General features: G+C 55.6%; 7 protein-coding genes and 1 non-coding gene across 8 annotated transcripts; 2 read left to right on the forward strand and 6 right to left on the reverse strand.

The window, feature by feature from the left end:
- Positions 1 to 358: 358 nt before the first annotated feature.
- On the forward strand, positions 359 to 2,302 carry BO95DRAFT_444025 (Zn(II)2Cys6 transcription factor domain-containing protein). Its single transcript, XM_025586794.1, has 2 exons — positions 359 to 482; positions 537 to 2,302. The coding sequence occupies exons 1-2, from the start codon at positions 393 to 395 to the stop codon at positions 2,127 to 2,129; spliced, it is 1,683 nt and encodes a 560-aa protein (XP_025441172.1). The 5' UTR covers positions 359 to 392; the 3' UTR covers positions 2,130 to 2,302.
- Positions 2,273 to 4,081, reverse strand: BO95DRAFT_391806 (carbon-nitrogen hydrolase family protein). Its single transcript, XM_025583632.1, has 5 exons — positions 3,511 to 4,081; positions 2,965 to 3,455; positions 2,666 to 2,878; positions 2,565 to 2,609; positions 2,273 to 2,510 (listed from the first exon to the last, which is right to left on the reverse strand). The coding sequence occupies exons 1-5, from the start codon at positions 3,656 to 3,658 to the stop codon at positions 2,340 to 2,342; spliced, it is 1,068 nt and encodes a 355-aa protein (XP_025441173.1). The 5' UTR covers positions 3,659 to 4,081; the 3' UTR covers positions 2,273 to 2,339.
- A 240-nt stretch (positions 4,082 to 4,321) lies between these two features.
- Positions 4,322 to 6,241, reverse strand: BO95DRAFT_391809 (NAD(P)-dependent alcohol dehydrogenase). Its single transcript, XM_025583633.1, has 3 exons — positions 5,582 to 6,241; positions 4,703 to 5,487; positions 4,322 to 4,642 (listed from the first exon to the last, which is right to left on the reverse strand). The coding sequence occupies exons 1-3, from the start codon at positions 5,784 to 5,786 to the stop codon at positions 4,493 to 4,495; spliced, it is 1,140 nt and encodes a 379-aa protein (XP_025441174.1). The 5' UTR covers positions 5,787 to 6,241; the 3' UTR covers positions 4,322 to 4,492.
- Positions 6,242 to 6,273: 32 nt separating this feature from the next.
- BO95DRAFT_444028 (P-loop containing nucleoside triphosphate hydrolase protein) lies at positions 6,274 to 12,153 on the reverse strand. Its single transcript, XM_025586795.1, has one exon. The coding sequence runs from the start codon at positions 12,089 to 12,091 to the stop codon at positions 6,308 to 6,310; it is 5,784 nt and encodes a 1,927-aa protein (XP_025441175.1). The 5' UTR covers positions 12,092 to 12,153; the 3' UTR covers positions 6,274 to 6,307.
- A 527-nt stretch (positions 12,154 to 12,680) lies between these two features.
- Positions 12,681 to 12,752, reverse strand: BO95DRAFT_t197. Its single transcript has one exon. It is a non-coding gene; the product is annotated as a tRNA-Gln (tRNA).
- A 32-nt stretch (positions 12,753 to 12,784) lies between these two features.
- BO95DRAFT_464900 (uncharacterized protein) lies at positions 12,785 to 13,288 on the reverse strand (the record flags this gene model as incomplete). Its single annotated transcript, XM_025589098.1, has 2 exons — positions 12,785 to 12,859; positions 13,010 to 13,288. The coding sequence occupies 2 exons, from the start codon at positions 13,286 to 13,288 to the stop codon at positions 12,785 to 12,787; spliced, it is 354 nt and encodes a 117-aa protein (XP_025441176.1).
- A 495-nt stretch (positions 13,289 to 13,783) lies between these two features.
- Positions 13,784 to 18,855, reverse strand: BO95DRAFT_515455 (uncharacterized protein; the record flags this gene model as incomplete). The annotated part of the gene is made up of 10 exons (XM_025591753.1): positions 13,784 to 14,527; positions 14,597 to 14,688; positions 14,756 to 16,006; positions 16,081 to 16,136; positions 16,200 to 16,378; positions 16,459 to 16,616; positions 16,723 to 17,394; positions 17,450 to 17,654; positions 17,720 to 18,714; positions 18,771 to 18,855. The coding sequence occupies 10 exons, from the start codon at positions 18,853 to 18,855 to the stop codon at positions 13,784 to 13,786; spliced, it is 4,437 nt and encodes a 1,478-aa protein (XP_025441177.1).
- A 604-nt stretch (positions 18,856 to 19,459) lies between these two features.
- BO95DRAFT_171834 (uncharacterized protein) lies at positions 19,460 to 20,516 on the forward strand. Its single transcript, XM_025580817.1, has 4 exons — positions 19,460 to 19,572; positions 19,638 to 19,822; positions 19,900 to 20,075; positions 20,151 to 20,516. Exons 2-4 carry the CDS (start codon positions 19,675 to 19,677, stop codon positions 20,286 to 20,288), a joined length of 462 nt encoding a protein of 153 aa, XP_025441178.1. The 5' UTR covers positions 19,460 to 19,572; positions 19,638 to 19,674; the 3' UTR covers positions 20,289 to 20,516.
- Positions 20,517 to 21,606: the final 1,090 nt, after the last annotated feature.

A 21,606-nucleotide genomic window follows, 5' to 3' on the forward strand; every position in this document is an offset into this window, starting at 1 on the left:
ACACATAAGCTTTACTGGGAAGCTGAAAGAAAGGGGGGCCCGGGGGTTATCCCCCGGAACGGTATATTCCTCCAGTAGTTAGAATTAGCGTTGTTTAGAAGCTGAAAGATAGGGGGTATTTATATGCAATACGCATTGGAATATGCTTTGCGAGAACAGTCTCGAGCGGCCTATGGGCCCAGTGCTGGCTGGATCATGGTGACCCGCGGGCTAGAACTATGGCTACCGTATTAGGCTTAGCTTCAATCGGCTGCGGTACGGCTCGGTTGAGCACATTTGGAAGCCACGTGATTGGTCGTTGCCACTTCTGACAACGCACTCTTGACTCACCCGTCAGCATCGCACTTTCACAGATTCATCGCATCATCGAGATAAGGTCTTGCAGATGACCCATGTACAAACCTGCACCGCCTAGACCAAAGAAAACCGATATCATACGCTCGCGCGATGGCTGTACCAGCTGTCGCAAGCGCAGGACCAAGGTTGATTTGCCATAGCATCACCGTTCCCAATGAGAGCACTAATCGAGAATCCAGTGTGATGAGGAGAAGCCAGCATGTGGGACCTGCGTACGATTGGGGAAGGAATGTGAATATTTGAAACCCGGACTCAGATTCCAGATTGTGACCGGCCAGAGTTCGAGATCCCCGTCCGAGGATGGAGCCCCGTCCAATGCGACAGCACAAGAGCTGGCTGGCGACCAGGCGTCCAGCATTCAAAACAAGCAGAGGCTCCGGATCGGAACCAACAGTCTGGTCAAATCCCTGCAGACGACGGAGCGGGACGTTTTCTACACCACCTATTGGGAGGATCGCTGTCTACCAGCCGTACACCCCGTCTTCCACTCTACCACACTCCTGATCCCCGACATGCCGATCATCAGAGACGCGGTGCTTGCTCTGTCATCCTGCAATATCAGCCGTCTGCGCGGCGAGCGCAAAGTATCGGCGACAGCATTGATGGGCCCGTGGAGTCCGAGCCTAACCCACCAGACCGCGAGTCATCTGTATTACTCCTCCGCGATCAGGAGACTCGCCGCCCTGACGTTGGCCGATTTTCATCACAATAACACAGTCATTCTCACGACGCTGGTATTGTTAGCGCACCTCGAATCAGCCATGGGTAACTTCATGGGCTTCTGCTGCCACGTGCAGGGGATCATGAATCTATTGGAGTGGCGACAGGGCGTCGCAGACCCAACCATCAGATCGCTCCTCACCTCGTGGATGCAAATCCGGTACGTGGTCTGGTGGGCTCGCGCCTACTTCAGCTCGGTGGAGATCCATCAGCAGTTGCCGTCCATCCCTTTGCCCGTCTCGCTGGTTAAGAATCTACCACACACTCCCCACGGGCGCCGGGTCCTGGCGTTGAGCATCATGTGTGAGTCCCATCGCCTGAACTTCAATGCTGCGTTTCAGTATTCTCGGGGTCAGATAAACCCACGGAGAACCGAAGAAGATCCAGCGACGTGCATCTCGCGTCTCCACCAACAGGCTGCCACACTAGACGAGTGGCTCGCGCACCTCCCGCCCGCTGAGCAGCCCATCTACGGCCCCATTGACCCGACAGGCAACCCGATCATCCACTTCTCCTCTCATGATGCAGCACTGAACTACGCATACCACGTCGTAGCGCGCATCATGCAATGCAGTAGTTTTCTCGCCCTCCTGCAGAACCCGCACTCAACCTTCCTTGACCACGAGCCCTACGAGGAAGATATATGGGTCCAGACTCTCGTCCGCATCGCCCAAGGAACCGACATGCAGACCTCCCTCACGCGCAACAGCTACACCATCGGATTCACTGGCCTGCTGCTGGCGGGCATCCTACGGTGTCGGAGTCTGTCGACCGGGTTGGAGATCGAGCAATGGTTGCAGAGGCTACTGGATCTGCAGCCGACCGAGGAAGGCGCGTTCCCTGTGTACCAGACCCTCAGCGTGGTGCAGGCGATCAACCGGCAGAGGGCGGTCGGGCGGGATGTGTTTGCCGTGACGCAGCCGGTGGACGATGGCGGAGGGTTGCCCAAGGTCACGGCGTATAATAGTCAGTCAATTAGCTGTCTTGTCTTCCATGGGTATTGTCGACGGATGGGGGTTGTTTTTGAGGAGTGTGTCGTTTTGGGGGGGTAGGTTTTATTAGGTATTGTGTCCTGATGCCTCGTTGCCTGAGGCGTGCGTCAGCGAATGTGTAGTTCAACTTTAGGTGCCCCGTTGCAGTCAAAATGGTCAATCACAAAAGGCCATGTTCAAAATCAGAGGGATGGAACGAACAACAGAAATGAATTTCTAATCATTATAATACAGAGTGGGGAGCTTCATCTAAGCTGGCTTAGCTCTCCTCTAGTTCTCCTCAGCAGGGGCAGGGGCATCCAGCGGGATGGACAATCCGACCCGATCGACGGTGCGGGTGTACTCGACCCCACCGTTGACACGGTCCTCGCGCACCACCAGATCCTTGCGGTTGGTGTCCACCAGCAGGCGGATCAGATCGGGGCGCATGTAGTGGCCGCCCTAGCAAATCAATTAGCCTGTGCTCCATGTCAAATCAGGTGCAGCGAAACTTACAAAATCGGCAAGGGACTTGGACAGGTGGCACTCGTCGAGGTCGATCTGAACCTTTGGGTTAGTCTGGACATTCTGTTTGGAACCAGGTAGGCGATACGTACATCGACGAACAGAAGACCCTCGAAGTCGGTGCTAGGGTGGGGCACGAGGTTTTGGCCGTCGGGGCCGAAGATGCGGCCGTGGCCGTTGTAGATCTTGGGGTCGTCGAGCTCCTTGCCCGGGGGGGTGTTGAGCTTGACGCCCTCGGCGGTGATGGTCTGCCAGGGGGCGAGGGTGTAGGTGCCGGTCTCGATGGCATAGGCCGGGGTGACGATCTGGGGCATCTGATCAGTATGAATATCCTTTGACTTTTCACTGGGGGATGATCTTTGATCGAGCGGGGGGGGGGCAGGGGGCGTACATCACAGTTGGACTCGGCGATGTTGGTGGCCGGATCGGGGTACTTGAGGGTCTCGCGACCGGGGTAGAGGGGCCAGGCGGCGACGTGGACCTGCTCGCCTAGCGAGGCGGCGTAGGCCTTCATGAAGGGGTTCATGTTCTCCCAGCAGTTGAGGTGGCCGAGGCGGCCGATCTCGGTCTGCATGACCGACTCGGTGGTGTCGCCGGTGCCGTCGCCGAAGACCAGGCGCTCGACGTGGGTGGCGCGGATCTTGCGGCGGTGGTTGATGATCTCGCCCGCGGGCGAGATCATCACCTGCGTCGTGTACAGGCTGGCCAGGTCCAGCTCCGAGTAGCCCAGGGAGACGAAGATCTTGTTGGCCCGCGCCGCCTCGCGGATCCGCCGCATCTCCTCCGAGTCCGACGCCAGACTGTTCTCCCGGTACTTCTTGAGCAGGGGCAGGCTCTCCTGGTAGGTCACCTTCCACATCCAGTAGGGGTAACCGGGGATCCCTGGGGTGGTTGGTTAGTGGGTTGTGGTGTTGAGGAAGGAGCAGGGAGAACAGACAGAGCTCAGGGAAGGCGATGAACTTGCAGCCCGCCTTGCCGGCCTCGTTGATCCAGTGGATGGTCCGACGAGTCGACTCCTCCAGGTTGAACCAGCCAGGCTCGGCGTTGACGGCGGCAGCCTTGTACTTCTTGAGAACGGGGGCCATGGTGATGGTAGAAGAGGTTGATGCGAAGAGCAGGGATACTTTTGCTGGGTTTGTTGGATGGTTGTGATGCTTGATGCTGTTGGTGATGGAGGAGATGGACAGTGGCACAACGGCCTTCTTATACCCTCGCAGGGCACCGTATCTTCAATCCGATCGACTCATCTCAACAAAGTCCTCCATCCTCACTCCATCCGGCTCACACGGAATCGGGTTCTGCTGATAGCAGCGTACGTGAGGAGTATGCAGCGCAGTATCAGTCGCGATATCGTGCCATGATCCGGGGTTTGGTAGTGCGGAGAAGCCAGTGGGGCATGGGTGGATGAAACAAGCCCGTCGGGCGCGGCGCATCGACGGGTTCTCGAAGGTGAATGATTAGTAGTCTTCGATTTGAAAAATGATGTGACGATCTGCAGAGTGATGATGGCCCCGCACTTGACTCCACTGCGGCGGGTTTCCTGGGTTCTTCAACTGATTAGACTCAAATCCCGGCCCGCAGTGAGGCAACGGGGCCGTTGTGCCCGGCCGGGAATTCACGGAAGTATGTGCATGCTATTCCTGGACTTAGGGCTGGGCTGGGCTGGGCTGTAAGCTGCGGAGTACTGTACAGGACTATCTTAGTAGGTGGAAGCAACATACATAATCACTAATCACCGCCGTGTCTGTCAGGCCTCCCCTCGTATCATCATCAAATCCCGTGGGTGGCATCCGAATCATGCCACCTGCGCAGAACCCCGACTCAACTCTCACACTGCAACACTTCCCAACCGCTCCCCCTTCAGCTGGGGATTGTACTACTCGACTCAACGCAAATTGCCATTCTCGCGATACACAGGCTTACTCCGTCCAATCCAGCACCGCCTTGATTACCTTCCCCTCACGAACATCAGCAAACGCCTCCTCATAATCCCGGACCTTGTACACCCTGACCAGCTTATCGACGGGGAATTCGCCGTGGGCATACCGCTCGACCAGCCATGGCACAAACTACACCGTCAGCCTCACTACTACTCAATACGGTCCCCTCACCCAGACAGAGCAACATACCTCCGGCGGATAGACATCCCCCTCAATACAACCGACATACTCCTTCCCGCCCATCAAATGAGCAAACAGATTGAAGCGCACCTCCTCCGTGATCCCCGCGGCGCCCACCGAGACCGCGCGCCCGCGCGCCCGCAGCGCCGCCAGCATCAACGGGACAACCGCCGGCACGCCCGAACACTCGACCGCAAACTGCACCCCGAGCCCACCCGTCACCGCCTGAATCGCTCCGACCACCCCGTTACCCTCTTGCAGCGCAGCAGGGTTAACAGTATGTGTCGCCCCCAGCTCCCTCGCCATCCGCAACCGCTCCTCTCTCACATCCACCGCAACAATCACCTCCGCGCCCACAATCCTCGCAGCCATAACAGCCGCTAACCCCACAGCCCCCGTCCCAAACACCGCAACGCTCTGTCCAGCCCGCAGTCGCAGGACATTCACCACCGCCCCAGCCCCGGTCTGCATCCCGCACCCCAACGGCGCCAACACCCTCAGATCCAACCCCGAAGAAACAGGAATCGCGCAGCGTCCACCGACAACCGCGACGCGGCTGAAGCACGACTGCCCGAAGAACTTGGAGTAGACTGCTCCGCCGGTTGCGGTCTGTAGGGGCGAGGAGCCGTCGGCGCGGTGGCCCGCCGTGTTGAGCAGCGCGAACGCGGCGCAGTAGGCCGGGTGCTTGGCGGTGCAGTTGGCGCAGCGCGTGCAGAAGTCGAAGGAGAGGAGGACGTGGTCGCCGGGGCGGACGTGTGTGATGGCTGCGCCGGTTTGGCGGATTGTTCCTGCTCCTGGTGGGTTTTAATGGGTGATGTGGGGGGTTGTTTGGGGGATTCTGGGGGAGGGGAGTTTGTTGGGACTGGAGAGGGGCAAGGGGATCGATACCTTCGTGCCCGAAGACCCCCGGCTGGGGACTGGGTAGTTCACCGCTCATGAGCATCAGATCCGTGTGACAGATGCCCGTCGCGTGGATGTCGACGGCGATCTCGTCGGGCGCGAGCGAGGGGATCTGCAGGGTTTCCCAGACGAGGGGGCCGTGGAGCTCGTGGAGGAAGAGGGCGGCGGTCGTGATCGGTTCGGGCAGGGTCATCTTGTTGTCGGTGGATGTCTCTTGTGCTGTCGTCTCTGTGATTGTAATTCGTAGGGGGGTAGAGGTAGGGGTTCTCGTAGGCTGTAGTCGATTGAATGCGCCCGTAAGAGTAGGACTCGAGGGCGAAAGCGGGGTATCACTCCCAAGTGCGCAGTTGGCGCCGACGCGGGGATCTGCACCGAGGTTGCACGGAGATGACCTTGCATGTCCTACTTGCTTGGCAATCTGATTGGCTGATGTGAAATCATTACTAGTAGTCTCGTACAGTTGTACATAGCTAGCTGCCTACAGAACGTAGATGTGGGCTGGTGGCAGCTGTTTATCACCGCTCTAGTTGCCTCTACCGCTTCCCCTACACAGTTAAGGTGTGAAGCTCTTCCGCGCATGCCAATCATGAGTTGGAATAACACCGGCATAGGTCTTGCAAATCTGATCTAGCTTTGATGAAAGCTCCGGGAAGGTGAGTATAATTGAATATTCGCATTCTGAAACCTCCAATACCCCTCAACTTCCGCGCCAAACTATAGATGCATTTCCCGCAAAGCATTTTCCAGGTCACTGGCACGGGTCACACCGGCAGTTGTTTGATGGTGTTGGCCGCCAACAGCGGCTCCACACTCTGGACACCGAGAAAGCTCCATCGCACCACCGCACTCCCCGATTGTGAAGGGATGCCCGTTTTCGCAATAGTACCAGTGCCCAGTTCCCCGGAACTCCTCTGACATGGCAGCCAACACCGCCATGCGTTCCTCGTTCGTCACTGGGGCATAAAACTCCGAGCCACGAAGCATTGCCCTTGTGCCTTCGATTTCTCCTAGAAAGCCGCGGGTCTGCCCAGCGTGGAGCCTGCAGAGCCTCTCAGCCTCGTCAATCGCAGCAGTACCCTCTTGCAGCAGATCTTTTGCTTCGAATGGATCAGCCAAGTTCTGCCGCTCGAGTGCACAGAACTGGGCTAGGAAGATATTCCCCTCCACCTGCTGTAAGACACGGAAGGAAGCCGCTGCGTTGGCGCTGAGGTGATTACTCTCTTTCCTGTACCCTGCCAAGTTGACATACAGGCCGGCATGTCGTCCCTTTTTGCACAGGGCGAGAAAGTCTGCAAGAAGGGATGCGTCTAGGCGCAGCGAGAGGGCCGCCGCTTGGAGATAGCCCTTTGTTTGAAGCACATTGGCGTCAAAGTCGAATTTACCAGGGCTTCTTTTTCGCCGATGTGCGTCTTCTACCATGTTGCGGACTCGAACGAACGGCTGCTCCTGCAGTTGCACCCTACTTTTATAGCTGTTGATCTTCTCCCGCAGAGCTATGAGCTCCTTCCACCGTTGCTTATCATACTTGGCGACATGTTGTCTCATCAATTTCACCTGATGCTCTGGGGGCCCCTCGAGTCGAATCTTGATATCAGCGCAGAAGACTTGTCTCGCGGTTTCTTTCGTCGGCGCTCGTGATCCATAATCTTGCAATCTCGAAATGCACCGTGGCAGGCTCTGCGCCATGGGAACATAATCCTGGTTCAAATATAGTATGAATTTCTTCGTTGCCTCGTCCAACAATGCTCGTCTCACCAGTCTTCCGTAACGGGCCACCTGGCGCAATGAACCCCGACAGATCGCACATGTCCGTATATCGTCAATTGAGAATGGCTGTGAAGATGACGCAATCGAAACTGGTCGCCCATTTTCGTCCAAGATATAGTGCTTCTTGAGATCCATCTGCGCATCCATGCTTTCGATGGTCAAAAAATGCCCACACGGAGGAAAGATACAAGGGTTTGCGGCCAAATTGACTTCGCCGTACTGCTCTCCCATGATAAAGTCCACCGTGGTCTCTTTCATGCTGTCCGATGCGCAAGTCTGGCAAAAGTCGCTCGGAGGGCACGGTTCCCCACACACAGACGGGCACTGGTGGCCGCACGAGAGAACTTTCTCGCAGCGCAGAGAGCATGGAATATGATCGCAGGGCGCGGCGCAGGGCATCGAGCATGAGCTATGCGGACATGAAGACAGGCATTCCGAAACCGCGCATGGAGCACACGGCTCAGAGCATTTGCACGGACACGTGGAATGGCCGCACTGGACGTCGCAGGGCGACGTGCACGGTGGACATGGATTAATCCCATGACATTCAGCATTACAAGCGTGCGCGCACGTGGAATATAGGCGTCCGCATTTCTGCGTGCATTTGCCATGGCCAAACTTTGGTTCCTCGTCGATGCGATTCAGGCACGCCAGACACTGCCGTTTGCAGTTGTGACCACATGGCAACAATTTCCGACATTGGTGTCTGCACTGATAGTCCGCGCCATAAATGTCGATGTGGCATGCTAATCGCGTGGTGTGATGGCAGTGGGGGATCTCTCGGTCGACCAAGGTTAGACATTTCACTAGGCTCAGATCTTGCGCTTGCCAACACGGGAGGTTCATTATTGGATGTCCGCATGGGAGACGGCGATCTGGGTCTGGAATGTTCACAGTGCATCTCTCAGGGCAGGGGTCTCCGCAAGGCTTCGGGCAAGGATGCGCGCACCCTTTCTGCGGACGCTTGCACTGATCCGGGCAATACACAGCGGCGTGGAGGATCTCTGAATGGCATTTTTGCTTGCACGGATGGCCGCACTGAAGACGTTTGCCGCACTGCAGACAGCAGCCTCCCTCAGGTGAGTATTGGATAAAATGCTCCGGTTCTGAAACGGTAATAGGTGTGTCGGGGTGTCGGGGGCACGTCAGATCCAGAGCATTCCCGATGTTTCCGTTCCTCTCCAACATATCGATCACCTTCCCCCACATCGTAACCCCCCTGGAAGTTGCCGAATTGCCGATGATGTACATGCCGTGTTTAGAACGGGAGAGAAGCACGTTAATTCGGTTGGGTGTACGGAGAAAACCGCATCGATTCTGGTTGTTACTTCGGACCAAGGAAATCACCACCACTTTAGCCTCCTCCCCCTGGAAATTGTCGATCGTGGCAACCCTTAGAGCATGAAGCAGCGTTGATCTGGCAATTGTTGTCTTATCCAAAGACGCCGCCTCTGCCTCGTCTTCGATGAAGCCAGCATTGTCCAGGTCGTCCTGGTCTCGTTCCCCCACCATGATAGTGAAGGCCTGGCTCAGCTTCCGACGCATCCGATGAAGCTGGCCAAGGTAAGGAGTGAGAACAGCAATGTCACCACTCTCGTACGTCCCCTGCCGAAGAAGGTGATTCACCAGTGCAATCGTCAGTTGTATCTCGTAATCATTCCAATGAGATGTTGCCATCGCGTCTTCGCTAGAGGCATGGCCTTCTGGTACACGGTGATCAAGCCAAAAAAGCCGCTTTCGGACTCCAACAACCTCCGGATATGTCGACACGGATGGTGCGTCTTGCAGGCGTGGATAGAGCGTGTCGCGTATGAGTTGGGAGATCGAGGGATGCATCCTCCGTTGCGTTTCCAGGGTGCAGAACGGAATCTGGACGCCGACGTCATCATCTGGATCCACTAGGCGCTCAAAGAGAGACCTATCCAACGCATATTGGGCGCCCGCTTTGCTCTCTCGGGATAGGTTGTGATTCTGGATTTGGGGCCGGAGTTGTTGATGGTCACCGATGAGTATAACCTGTTCGAGAGAAGGCAGAAGCGACGTGAGCAAGTGCGCTTCCAACACTTCCCCAGCTTCTTCGCACACAAGCACCTTAGATGGCAGTCTACGGAGCATCTCGAGATTTCGAGCCAAGCCTGTTGAAGTCACTCCAATCACGTCTGCAGTCTTGAGACACCTCAAGGCTATTTCGTCTCGGATTCTGTCCCAGGAAGCTTTCGTCTCTAGATGGTCATGCAAGGCTGTTTGCACCCGAAGATGGGCTTTTTGTTTGTAATCATCTATCCAGTGAGCGTGGAGAGCTTTGCGTTCCGCGGCCGTCATTGCATCGACATGAACCTTCGCGAGCTCTTGAATGGCGGTAGGCTGCGCTCTGCTATATTTGCCAGCCTTTAGCCACGACTGGATAGTGCGAGCGGGCTTCCCCTTTGTCTGCCTTTGGAAACCATCTGCGTCCCGGGCAAATAACTGGGCATAATGGTATGGTTGGTGCTGTTCGAGGTACGACTTCAGACCATGGTCTAAGCCAATCGCGTTCAACTTGACCTTGCGGAATTCATCTTCATGGTCATCAAGAGCCGTATGTAGACGCCATTGCTCGGCTTTCTCCATTCGTGTCTTCTCAACGCCGCGAGCAATGTTACGAAGATTCAGTGGTTGCAAGCGCTCGGATTTGGATTGCGAGCCGATTCTGATGATCTGCGAAGTGATTTCGTTATCCAGCAGGTCCTCCAGGAGTTGGTCAAGGGCATGATTTGTGTAGCACACGCATACAATCGGTCCAAGCCGCCCTTTGACCTTCGCTTTGTTGGCTAACAGTGCCTTTATCAATGCGACACCCGTGAAACTCTTGCCAGTCCCTGGCGGGCCTTGAATCAGCCCAATCTTACGCCGAAGGGTGCTGACCAGCGCTAAAGCCTGGGCATCATCAAGGGTAGAGCCATCCTGAAGCATTTTTAGATCAAAAGGCTGAGAGACGTGTAGCTGCAGGTTGGAATGATCCTTCATGAGACAGTTCAGGTCGAAGCTGAAGTTTTGCGAGGCCGCATAGACAGGCGGGGGCACGTCAGCCAAGATTGACAAGGTGTTTTGATTCTGGGGCGCGAGGAACTCCGCCATGGGAACATCTCCAGCTTTCTGCATTTTCTGAAGAGCAAGTAGAGTGGGGTGGAATGACGGCAAGAGAATACCGGGGAATTCCACGAGCGAAATGGGAGACGGATTGTGCTGGGACGCATGGCAGTCGAGGATGTACTGCCAGCTGCTCTCACCAGACTCAACCAACTTCAAAAGCACAGAGGCCACATTAGGGTCATCTGAGAGCGAGCCGGCTAGCCTCCCCTGTTGCTTCTGGGCGGCATCGGATTTTGGCCTTGGGCGATCAGGTGCAGCGACCGTGCAAAATATTGCTTGCCCTCGGGGATCAAAAAGACACACAAGTGCATCTGGCTGTAAACGTTTCGACAGCTGCCACCATTCCTGCAACTTCTTCTTCGCTGCGCCGCGGACATTTGTCGGCTGAACAAAGTGCACAAGGAATTGTAATCCGTCGAACCGATGAAATTCCACCCCTTGCACGACTACCTGTCTGTACACGTGCGTCCTGGTTTCGCCTTTCTGACGCGACCGTTGGCTAGGATCGACCGCTTGAATCTCTGCATGTATTGCGTCTCTGAGCTGACCAATGGTATCTTCGCGTAATAGTCGGAAGTTCCTGTCCAATAGTCCGGCGAGTCCACACACATGCCACTGGCGCGGATCCTTGGGAGGGAGATACTCAGAGCGCGGAGACAGAATCTCCTGGAAGGTCGGCATGACCTTGATATTGCAAATATCGTCGTCGTCATTATCATGGCGTTTACCAGGCGGTTCCCTCTGTGTCACAAATGCAACGGGCTGATGATTAACATGTTGCTTGGCGGTCTTTGTTACGGCTGGCAAAGAAAGCCCGATATCAAGCCGATGCTGTAGCTTGTCCAGGTAATCGCGCGACTGATGAAGGGCGTCCGAGCCGTTCAAGGCATGAAGAATAAGAAACAGGTCCGCGAATTGTCGAGCCACGGCCTTCAAAGGTTCTTGGACAAATGCGGTCGAGTTCAGCTCGACTATCTTCCAAAATACTAGGAGAGACTGCTCGAGGTATGCGGGAGCTGCTTTACCCTCAGTCTCAATCTCCTGTTGTATAGCGCCCGCCAGAAACCCCAAGAAAGGTTCGCTCCGCCGCCCACCAACCCCGTAGAGACAATTGTATATAGTGCCCACTGCTTGCTCAATCACCAGGGAGGCGAGCACGTCCGGATGTGTGATAACATCCATGAAGGGCAGCATCTGCTTGACAAATAGATCGAGTTTCGCAGATGACGGGATAGAATCGAAGTCACGCTGCACCAATTCCTGAATTCGTCTCAGCCCGCTCTCTTTGGAGAGGCATTGGATTACATCTTGGAGCGTGCTTTCGTCGAGCTCGATGAGCTCTCTGGCCTTGGCGAACATGGGACCTAGCTGCCCGCCCAGGGGACGATTGTAATGATGACTGCCGACTTGTCGCTTCCAGATCGCTAGCTCGTTGGAATCACCAAGACTATGGCTCCTATGGCTTGTGCTGTTGGTCGAATCACGGGCCTTGTTCTCGTTTCGCCGGACATGGGCGTATTTGCAGCGCTTGAAGCGACAGGACCCACGCTTCGCGAACTCATAGCATGTCTTCAAGCTGTCACTTGTGCTACCGACCATTTTCTTGCGGTGGAAGGATATGCGTCTTTTATCAGCGATAATATCACGACGTGTTGAGAAAGATGGAAAAGAACAAATAAAGCAGGTGTTAACGGGATCCAACTGGAATATATAAGCAAGATCGTCGCAAGATCCATTCGAGATTGCCCGCCCAGTTCCGCAATAAATCCCAGAGATCAAAGCATAGTGAGGCGCCTCGAGGCTCTGGCAGCAAAATCATCTTTTCCAATCGGTTACGAGCTGCTGTGGCTGTAAAGCTTCATGATTGGATGATAGTTTGCGAATATGCCGGAATTTGGGAGGTGGCACAGTGCATTTGCAGCTACCGCACTGAGCCTTGTGCAGGCAGCTACTCTGGTTGACCTTGCTGATTGTGTTAGCATGATAGAAAAACGCAGGGATTTGAATCCTTCAAGCAGTAAGTCTCCCACCTAGCACCGTCTTTCTAATTCAACTATGGGCTAGATCTCTAAAGCCATGAACATCTCAAGAAATCATCGGTATATAGTACTAGTTCTTATAATTGCAATGATGTCTTCTTGCAAGAATGTCTGCTACATCTGAGCCTAAAAAAGAGTTGAGAAAAGAAAGGTCGTGCCCGGGATCGAACCGGGATTACAGGAATCAGAATCCTGGGTGCTAACCATTACACTACACAACCCGAGAACGGAGACAATTAGCTTAGATGACAACTCATTCCCATTCTCCTTTGTAGTCAGCTTGGTCGTTCTGGGCGATGGGCGGAATCACGATGGGTTCGCCGTGGTCCTGTACACAGGTGTTCGGCTTGAAGAAGATAAAGGGAAAGGGTGGGGGCTTGCATCCTGCTTCTCTGTCGATCGCGGAAATGCCTCCGTGTTATTATCTTGTGAAGGAAGGGGGCTAATCAGACGAAGGAAAATGAGTAGAGTAACGTACTGTGCTTGGCGTAATGGAGGCCCACGCACCGGAGAATGGGACGTCGCTAGGGGCTAGCGGGGAGAAAATTTGTTGGATCCCGACAATCTCGCTCATCACCTTGATTGCACCTGTTGTATCGTGGGTGTCTTCACCCTGGAGGACTCGAGCTTGTAGTTGATTGGCTTCGGTGTTCTGTCCCAGGTCCATTTCGCGCTCTGCGGGCGGGATGGGCTCCCGGCGCAAGATGCGGCCGTCAATGGCGCGGAAGCGGATTAGGCGTTTCCAGGGAAGGGACATTCTGATCAAAATCAGTCTATCATATGAAAAGACGGATAATTATCTTAAGCATACAAGAGTTTTGTCATCTTTCTCTTGAGGAGTGACTGTTCGCTTGAGTTTTCTTCAGATATAATTCAGAGACAATATTTACTACAAAATGAATGATGTACTATTGGTGCTAAGCTATAATACTAAATCAAGACTATCTACTTTAGGTCTAGAAAATTTGAAATCAACTCTCTCAGTCCAATAATATTTATAATGAAGTAGTAAAGTTGCCGCTGCCCATTCTCGTCTGTTACCTTTCTCGACGGCCCTTTCGTGAATCTTATTACACTCACCATTGGTACCTAAGAAGTTGTCCAACTAGCACCAACCTTTAACAGTAGTCACTGCGGTGCGAAAAACATTGCAATAAGCTAATAATACATCCTGTTGCCGTACTAATCTACAAAGAGCTGTGCATGATAATTACAGAAATGGTCCTTCGCAGTCCCCGCTTCAGCGCCAGCACTACGTCAACTTCAGGTGCCCCATTGCCTCCTTGGCCAAACCTTCCAAGAACTCAATCGTCTTGCCTGGGTAATACACAAGATCGAACTTGAAATCCTGTCCGACCAGCGTGCCCTCCAAATAGATCTGGAAAGCGGACTGCTCCTCCGGTCTGGCGGTGATGGTGCCCCGCAGCCTGACCACGCGGATATCACACAGGGTCGCTGCGGCCTCGATCATTGTGCGCAGCGTGTCGTAGATGGCGCCCTCGACGACCTTGACGGCATCTAGGCCGGCCTGCGCCGCGAGGAAGGCCGCATTGTTGTTCTTCGCCGCCTCCAGCACTCCCTCGGCGAGCGACACTCCCGCGCTCAGGCCACTATTCTTCAGCTGCTGCAACTGAATGCGGAGTTTCTTTGACTCCTTTTCCTGCTTCTCCACGTAGTCGTCGTGGATCTTCTGCGCGGTGTCCACCATCTCGCGCGCCTGCCGCCGGGCCTCGTCGAACTTGCCCTGCGCGGCGGATTTGGCGACATCCAGCAGTTTCTGCGCGTTGTGCAGGTGGTCCCGCGCGGCGTTGATGGCGTTGTCCACCTGCCGCTTGATCGTTTCGACCGCTTCGCAGGCGTGGTGCAGGGCCTGGGTGAGGTCGTGGAATAGTTGAGATTGCATGATCTTCTGCGCTAGCTCGAGGGCTCCGTCCGCCACTCCCAGACCTACCTTGGCGGTTCCATACTGGATCCCGAGGGCGGCGATCTGCAGGTGCTATTGGGAGCGAGAAAGGATCAGTTAGATACACGAGAGGGAAAAGTCGGAGGCTAGGGTAAGACGCACTGTATCCAAGGCGAGAGCCTTTTGGAACCATCGCAGGCCGCTCAGTCTGTTTTCCAGGCCATCAATTTGACTGCGCAGATTCTCGACCGTTCCTAAAGTATAAATACACCGGGTTAGAGCCCAATGCGCCAGGGTAGAGACCGGGGACATTCCACTTACGTTTGGCATTGGCCACGTTGTCCCGCGCGCGCTGCACGGCGGCTTCGGCATCGCCAAACTTGGCCATGAATTCTTGTCTCCTCCGTTCGCGGTCGGAGATGGCGTCGTTGTGCTCCCTCGTTCCTCGCGACTCCTCGTTGTTCAAGGCCCGTTCCTTCTCTTGAACCTCCGCATTGGCCTCGTGGATAGTGTGGTCGCGGACGGTCTCGGCCTCTGCCACGGCAGACGACTCCTCCTTTTTCTTCTCGAAGACCGCGTCGCGATGGACGGCAGACTGGGCCTGCGTTTCCCGCTCCAGACGATCCAACTCCTGGTCTAGTCGGTCATTCTCGGCCTGGTACTTGGCCCGCTCCTCTTCCAAATCTGCTTGTGCCTTGGCGATCTTCTCCTTGTAGACTCGCTCCGCGTCCGCAACCGCCTGCTTGGCACCGTTGATCTTGGCCTCGACCTTCTCGTGCACGGCCCTGAGAGCTCGCTCCAAGCTGCGGGCCATCTCCTGGATGATTGTCTGCTCGAACTCGGCACTGACCTCCCAGCTGGCCTCGCGGGGATTGCACATGAGGTTGGTGCCCCCGACCATTTCGGCCTTGGCCTTGATAGCCAGCAAGGTGCTCCACTGCATCTCGAAGTCGAAGTAGAATATCGGGGCGGGCAGTAGCTGGATATGCACGTCCACCGCCGCGTGCAGGTCGAAGAGCTCCACGAACCCATTCAGCACAAACGCCTGCCGTTCCCGGGTCAGCTCCATGTCCAGCAGCGCGAAGGTCCCCTCCTTGCCCGGCAGGACCACATCTCCGCCGACACTGAGCGGCCCCAGTCGGAAGGTCTGCAGCCACGCCTTGAGCCGCAGACCCTCCGTGGTCAGGGACGCGTCCATGGCGGCCTCGTGGTCGCAGATGGTCAGCCCGCCTTTGAAACGGAAGCCAGCCGGATAGTGTTCTCCGCCAAAGGTGGCCCCCATGCTGGCGTAGATGAGCACGTCCTGGAAGCGGAAGAGTGTCACGTCGGTCGTCGGGATCTGGGTATCCATCGCTGCGGCCACGAACTGGATGATCTCGGTGTAGTCCATTGCCGGGGCTTCGGCCTTGATGACCATGTCACGCGGATCCTCGCAGATGTAGAGCACCAGGTCATAGGGCTTGTCTACGTTGTCATCCAGGTAGAGGCTTCCCTTGATGCCAGCTCCGATAGGCAGACCCGAGGCGGCTAGTTGGGCCCAGTTGAACTTCAGTCCGATGCCCAGTCTTGGTCCTGGAGATAGAGAAGGTCTGGTGAGTTTCTCGGTCCATCACATTTTCAGAGACAGAGAAGAACTATGAGCTTACCAATCGTCAATCGCTTGCTCAGGCCGAACGGATTGTTGATATTGCCGTCGAAGAAGCTAGAATGGCAAAAGGAGTTAGCGTTATCGATGGCACTGGGACATCCAGGTTCGCATGCTTACAGTTCGCCATCCGCACCGATCGGATCCACGGCCATCTTCAGGTCAAACTTGTACCAGCTGTTGTCGTCGCCTACCTTGACATCGAAGATGCCGCGGAATGCAAACGCCACTCCACCGGTCGCGGAGCTGCCCAGGGAAAGCTGGAAGCGACGAGACCGGAACCGAGGCCCCAGCTCGATCTACCCGCACAACCACTGTGTTAGCCTTGGTGCACCTCGGGTTCCCCCATGGACCAGGGCAGCAATGTGGAACACTCTACCTTCAATGACTCAGGTAAGTAGATGGACACGGAAGGAATGCTAGACCCCTTGGCCCAGCCCAGGCTGAGATACGATTGATCCCCCGCCGCGGGCTTCTTCACCATGTCGCCCATCTGCAGCAGCGGTACTTGCTCTAACCTGGCACAAAGATAGAACCCTAATCTCACGACATTGCTGTTAGTCTCCATCTCGCAAGGGAACAGAACGTGTGAGGGTGGATAACCTGCCTTGCTGAATGGTATAGCCATTTGTGTCCAGACTACAAGTGGGACGGTTCGTGCTCGAAGCAATCAAGGAAATCTCCTTCAGACGCAGATCGATGTCCGAGTCCTCGTCGATGGCCGACACAAACCGACTCAAGGAGAGATCGGCTTTCAGGTGGCCGCACACCACCCAGAACCACTCCTGGTTCTGTTTGCCCATGGCCAGCGTGACATCCACCTCCACTGGCGGATGTCCACTCTTGCCTTGCTGTCCATCGGTGTGGATGAGCACTCGACCGGTCACCTCCAAGGACCCACTCCATCCCTTCTTCTCCTTCTCCGGACCGCCCGTGGTCCGTCGTCTCTTGGAGGGCGGTTCATCCTCCGGCTGACGCGGAGCACTGCTGTCCTTGTCGCCGCTGCTGCCCACCAGCAAGATCAGTGCGGCATGTTCGATGACCACGAGGCCGTCGCCGACCTCCCACCTGTCCACCTCGGCCGTGATGGCAATGCCCGCCCGCGTGATCGCAATCGTGGCCTTGGCCAGCGCTCGACCATTGATCGTCAAGGACCCCTGCAGAAGGAACTGAGCCTGCGAGATCCGCACCGTGAGATTCTCGCAGGTAATCTCATGCTCGGTGTCGTCGAGATTCCGGCTGTGCACATCGCTGAAGAGGCGCTTGATGTCGGACCATGTGACCTTTTCAATATGGCCTTCCAGAAACGAGAGATCTGACTGAACATCAGATCTTGCGGCAAACCAGGCTTTGATGCAATTTAGACTCACCGGGTCGTCCTTTGACAATCACTCCTTTCAGGCCAACATCTGCCCCGTCGGAGCCTTTCCATCTGGCTGTTGCGGCAATGGAAAGCAGGGTTTGCGGGTCGGGGCGAGCGATAACATCAGAGCTGATATCCCCAGAGGTGGTTGTTGTGTCTGCTGGGGCGGCTGTGTGAAGAGGGATCTTTGCGAAGAATCGGACTTCGTCGAGCTGGTGAGTGCGGGCTGTTAGCTTTGGAAACTCTTACGGAAGGCCAGGTCTCGCGATCATCTCACATGGAACGAGTCCGCTCCCAGCGCGTTCTCCCATTTCTTGTTGCCCGGGATGGTCATACTGAGCTCCAGCCAATCCTCGGAGAGATCCGCTTCATATTCTAATTGCAACGACCCCGTCAGGCCCGGTAACTGGATCTGCAGATCTCCAAAGACGCCGGCCTGTACCGCGCTGGTCTCCCCGACCACATTGGTCGTGCTGCCCACGTTGAGGCGCAAGCCCACCGACAGGATGGTGACCAGCTCCAGCACCGGGGGCAGGGGCGTCCGCAGTCCGATCAAGCTGCCGGACAGGGAAACCCCGTCGATGGCCATGGTCTGATCCTGCTCCATGGTCACCCCGAGATAGGCCGACAGCCGCAGGACGGGCTGCACCGCCTCCCCGAGGACGGTCCGGAAAACCTGGAACACGCCGTCTAGCGCTCCATTGAGCTCGATCTCGGTGCGCAGGTACAGCCCGGCGGGCTCCGTCCCAATAGGCCTCGACCAGAACTCGATGGCCGACTTGCGGAAACGCAGCTCGTTCCACGCGTCGGAGTCGAGAGAGGGAAAGAGACTCGACAGCGGGATCGCCTCGTCCAGCTCATACTTCCAGAACTCGCGGTCCTGCTGCCCCGCGGCGCGGTCGCGCCGACCCGCGACATTCTCGAAGAGCGGATCCGACCAGAACCCGTCCCAGCCGGTGAATTTGGGCTCGCCCTCTTCTCCGGCCGCGGCGAGGTGAGCGTCGCTGAGGCTGACATCGCCAACCGACTGGAAGAAGGGGGCGGCCTGGTCGGCGGGGGATACAGTGGAGGAGGAGCGGGAGGTAGGGTTGGACCGGTCACGAGCCACGGATGCGAAGATCTCATCCTGCCAGATATCGTCGCCCGCCATGACGCTGTTGGGGATTGTCTGGGGCTCGAGAACTTCTTCGTCTGGTGTGGATTTTGACTGGTCTGTGGTGTGGTTTATAACGCTGCGACATTGGGTGACTGCCTCCGTTGCTGCTGCAACTCCTGTCTCGCTCAGGGGTGTTCGCTTACCGGACGCGTTTCAGTAGAGGAGCACCTACGCTCGAGGGGCGCAGCAATTAATTTGCGGGCGTAAATACCGACTCTCTCGATTAGCAAGGCGACCACATAGGCTCGGCTACCCATATCGACGCATGTTGGTGCATGCACCGACGCTAGATCCGTGCAGCTGACCATTGACCAGCGCCAAGGAGCGAGTCGGCACTTTCTACCCCAATGGTTCCTGCAGCTGCGACCCCACGGAGGCAAGTCAGAGCCGAGGCAGGTCCTAACGAACGGCACGGCCGATTGTGCGAGTCACTGTCGGCATGTATGACCGTTTTTGGCTGGGGGGCTTGCCTGAAGAATGGCCATCCGACTGACCAGCCACAGTGGCGGTACGGTCTTCTGGCGAGGGGAAACCTGGTCTCGATCGTCCGGCCGGAGAAGTGGATCTGTAGTTCGCACGGCGGTCCCCCGGTTAGGGTAAGGTGTCCGGGCTGCCCCAGTGATGCTCGCCTGAAATTGCTGCCGATCGCTAGGGTTCGCCCCCTAATCTTGGCACCGGCCCGGGCAGTAACCACCGATCCTCCATCCAAGATCCCATGTCGTCTATACTTTCCTTGACCCGCAATCCCCACGATAGCTTCACGACACGGCGCAGCTGAATTGCGGCTGAACCTCAGCTGCGCTCTCTATCCCCATCTCCCTTCCAGGCAACGACTCGGGTTGACTTGCCTGCAGCTCCAAGTCGACGACGAGGGACGCATGGTGCGATTCGGCATCGCCGACTCCCCAGCACGCCATTCTCTCAATCCAGCTGAATGATGGCTCTATATAATGGGGGAAGTTCCCCGGCATTGGGTTAGTCTTTCATCAGCAACAGCTTCCATCTCATCGTCTCAACTACTCAAACCTACTCTCTTCAGACACCTTGATCTACCATCCCATTCTCACTTCTTCACCATGCCTATCTCCAAGGGAAACACCATCACCATCCCCACCCAGTTCCTCGGCGGCGCTGAGGGCAAGAAGATCACCGTCCGGTGGCAGCAGACCTTCCGCGACCGCCACGAGGACTACTGGATCTGCAAGTGGACCAACAAGACCACCCGTATGTCTCAATCCTTCTCAGAGCCGTTGCTACATGCCACCGACGCTGGTAGCTGACTAAATCCCCCATCCCTCCAGCTGGCGACCAGGGCGTCATCTTCGTGCAGGCCAGCAAGCTCGAGCAGCTGAAGTCGCGCAAGGTCGACGGCGACGACCTCACCGTCGTCGTCAGCGACGAGTTCCAGTACGGCCAGAAGAAGGACCAGTCGAACCGCTTCCTGGTCTACCACGACAAGTCCAACAAGCCCTATCAGGTGAGTGTCCCTCAAATCAAGACTTTGCCCCAATGGGAAGGCGTCTGCACTCTGTATAAGCTCACACGTTCACAGCACCGCTTCATGGAGAACACCCTGACCTCCCTGGGCTCCAAGGGCGCCGACTTCGTCATCAGCCTCGGATACTCCGACGTCTCCAAGGTCGAGGACATCCTCAAGCACTTCATCGGTGACTACCTCAAGGACTTCTAGAGGCCGCGCATGGGTGGTTTTCTCCGCTGAGAGGTGTGGTAGAAGAGATGGATGAGAGATTTGCAAGGGTGCTTTGTCTTGTTTAAGGTTCCGATCGATCATTTCCGACTGTTTTTTTCTTTTGGCCCTTGCTTTACTTCTAGGTTTGTGTTTCTGCCGATTTATGTCTTTTGCTCTGCAGAGTCGCGAGTTTCCTACTTTCAATGGCACGGTCCTTACTGCATAAAAGTTGCCTTTCTATTAGCATTCAGGCAAAGATGTTAGCCGTAGAGTGTGCATAAGATGTCTGCAAATGATCGTGCTGGCGAACACGAATAGTGAGGGTGAGAGAATCTTATTGTACTTCCCGTCGCAGCTCTCGTGGCTTTCTCAGGGCGTAGGCTGACCCTCAGTCGCTACAACACGATGCATCTCCAAGAAGGTGGATTTCAGCGCGTCGGCTTGAGATGAACCATGACCATATGAAGCAGTTTCTGCAAGCCAGACCTCAGCCCAACAGTAGGACTGTTGACCCCAGAAATGTGTACCAGCGCCAAGGCACTAAATAATAGGCACTAAGAGTCTACAGAACGTAGGTGCAGCTTGTGGGTAGGTAATTTATCACTACAGTGTATAGGAATAGTAATTGAGATGCTTGATGAGCAGTATTCAAGCTCTACAATGAGAACCATCCAGCGCGTTGCAAGCCCTATATCATAGAATTAGCCTGGAAGGCATTTGTCTTCAGCGTGCGATGTGGCAAGAAATATATACTTCGACAAAAGGTTGGCATTTGCGCCTGTTCACAGGATAGAAATTTTAGAGATGCGCTTCTTGGTTTGCAGGGACTGTGATCAATCTCCAGTCAATCCGCCGCTACTACGAACGTCTATATTGCGGGACGTGCATTATTTCGTACTGATTCTTGCTTCTCCGGGTTCAGATTTTTCGGTTGAGATGTGATAGATGCGATCGCCCCGGCGTCCCAATTCCTGACCATACAAGTCAGTTTCTTTTCCGCACCGAGTACGGATATATATGTTCCAACCTTAAAGACAAAAGAGCAGTGATTGCATAGAATGATCTTCTTTCATGCAAGGAATCTTCCATTAGGGTAAGGATGAGCGAGCCCAGGGCCGACGACCGACCGATTGCCTCGAAAAAAAAAACAGAGTGATTCTGGGAGTTCCCTGCCCATTTCGCCTGACAAACATTGGATATAAGGGTTTCCCTTTTAAATCCCGGTACATACGACCACAGGGTGTGGAAAACAGGGCTTCCCGTCCGCTCAGCCGTACTTAAGCCACACGCCGGGAGGTTAGTAGTTGGGTGGGTGACC

The sequence above is a fragment of the Aspergillus brunneoviolaceus genome (genome assembly GCF_003184695.1).
Source record: "Aspergillus brunneoviolaceus CBS 621.78 unplaced genomic scaffold BO95scaffold_43, whole genome shotgun sequence".
In the NCBI taxonomy this organism is placed as follows: domain Eukaryota; kingdom Fungi; phylum Ascomycota; class Eurotiomycetes; order Eurotiales; family Aspergillaceae; genus Aspergillus; species Aspergillus brunneoviolaceus.

Excerpts from the sequence above, each read along its gene's own strand:
- BO95DRAFT_444025 (XM_025586794.1), top strand. The coding sequence starts at position 393 with ATGTACAAACCTGCACCGCCTAGACCAAAGAAAACCGATATCATACGC. Across the intron at positions 483-536 it reads GTCGCAAGCGCAGGACCAAG|TGTGATGAGGAGAAGCCAGC; the intron begins GTTGATTTGCCA and ends TCGAGAATCCAG.
- BO95DRAFT_444028 (XM_025586795.1), bottom strand. The coding sequence starts at position 12,091 with ATGGTCGGTAGCACAAGTGACAGCTTGAAGACATGCTATGAGTTCGCG.
- BO95DRAFT_171834 (XM_025580817.1), top strand. The coding sequence starts at position 19,675 with ATGCCTATCTCCAAGGGAAACACCATCACCATCCCCACCCAGTTCCTC. Across the intron at positions 19,823-19,899 it reads GTGGACCAACAAGACCACCC|CTGGCGACCAGGGCGTCATC; the intron begins GTATGTCTCAAT and ends CCATCCCTCCAG. Across the intron at positions 20,076-20,150 it reads AGTCCAACAAGCCCTATCAG|CACCGCTTCATGGAGAACAC; the intron begins GTGAGTGTCCCT and ends ACACGTTCACAG.
- BO95DRAFT_391806 (XM_025583632.1), bottom strand. The coding sequence starts at position 3,658 with ATGGCCCCCGTTCTCAAGAAGTACAAGGCTGCCGCCGTCAACGCCGAG. Across the intron at positions 2,879-2,964 it reads TCGCCGAGTCCAACTGTGAT|ATCGTCACCCCGGCCTATGC; the intron begins GTACGCCCCCTG and ends CAGATGCCCCAG. Across the intron at positions 2,511-2,564 it reads CCAAGTCCCTTGCCGATTTT|GGCGGCCACTACATGCGCCC; the intron begins GTAAGTTTCGCT and ends TTGATTTGCTAG.
- BO95DRAFT_391809 (XM_025583633.1), bottom strand. The coding sequence starts at position 5,786 with ATGACCCTGCCCGAACCGATCACGACCGCCGCCCTCTTCCTCCACGAG. Across the intron at positions 5,488-5,581 it reads GGGGGTCTTCGGGCACGAAG|GAGCAGGAACAATCCGCCAA; the intron begins GTATCGATCCCC and ends AAAACCCACCAG. Across the intron at positions 4,643-4,702 it reads GGGATGTCTATCCGCCGGAG|TTTGTGCCATGGCTGGTCGA; the intron begins GTATGTTGCTCT and ends CTGACGGTGTAG.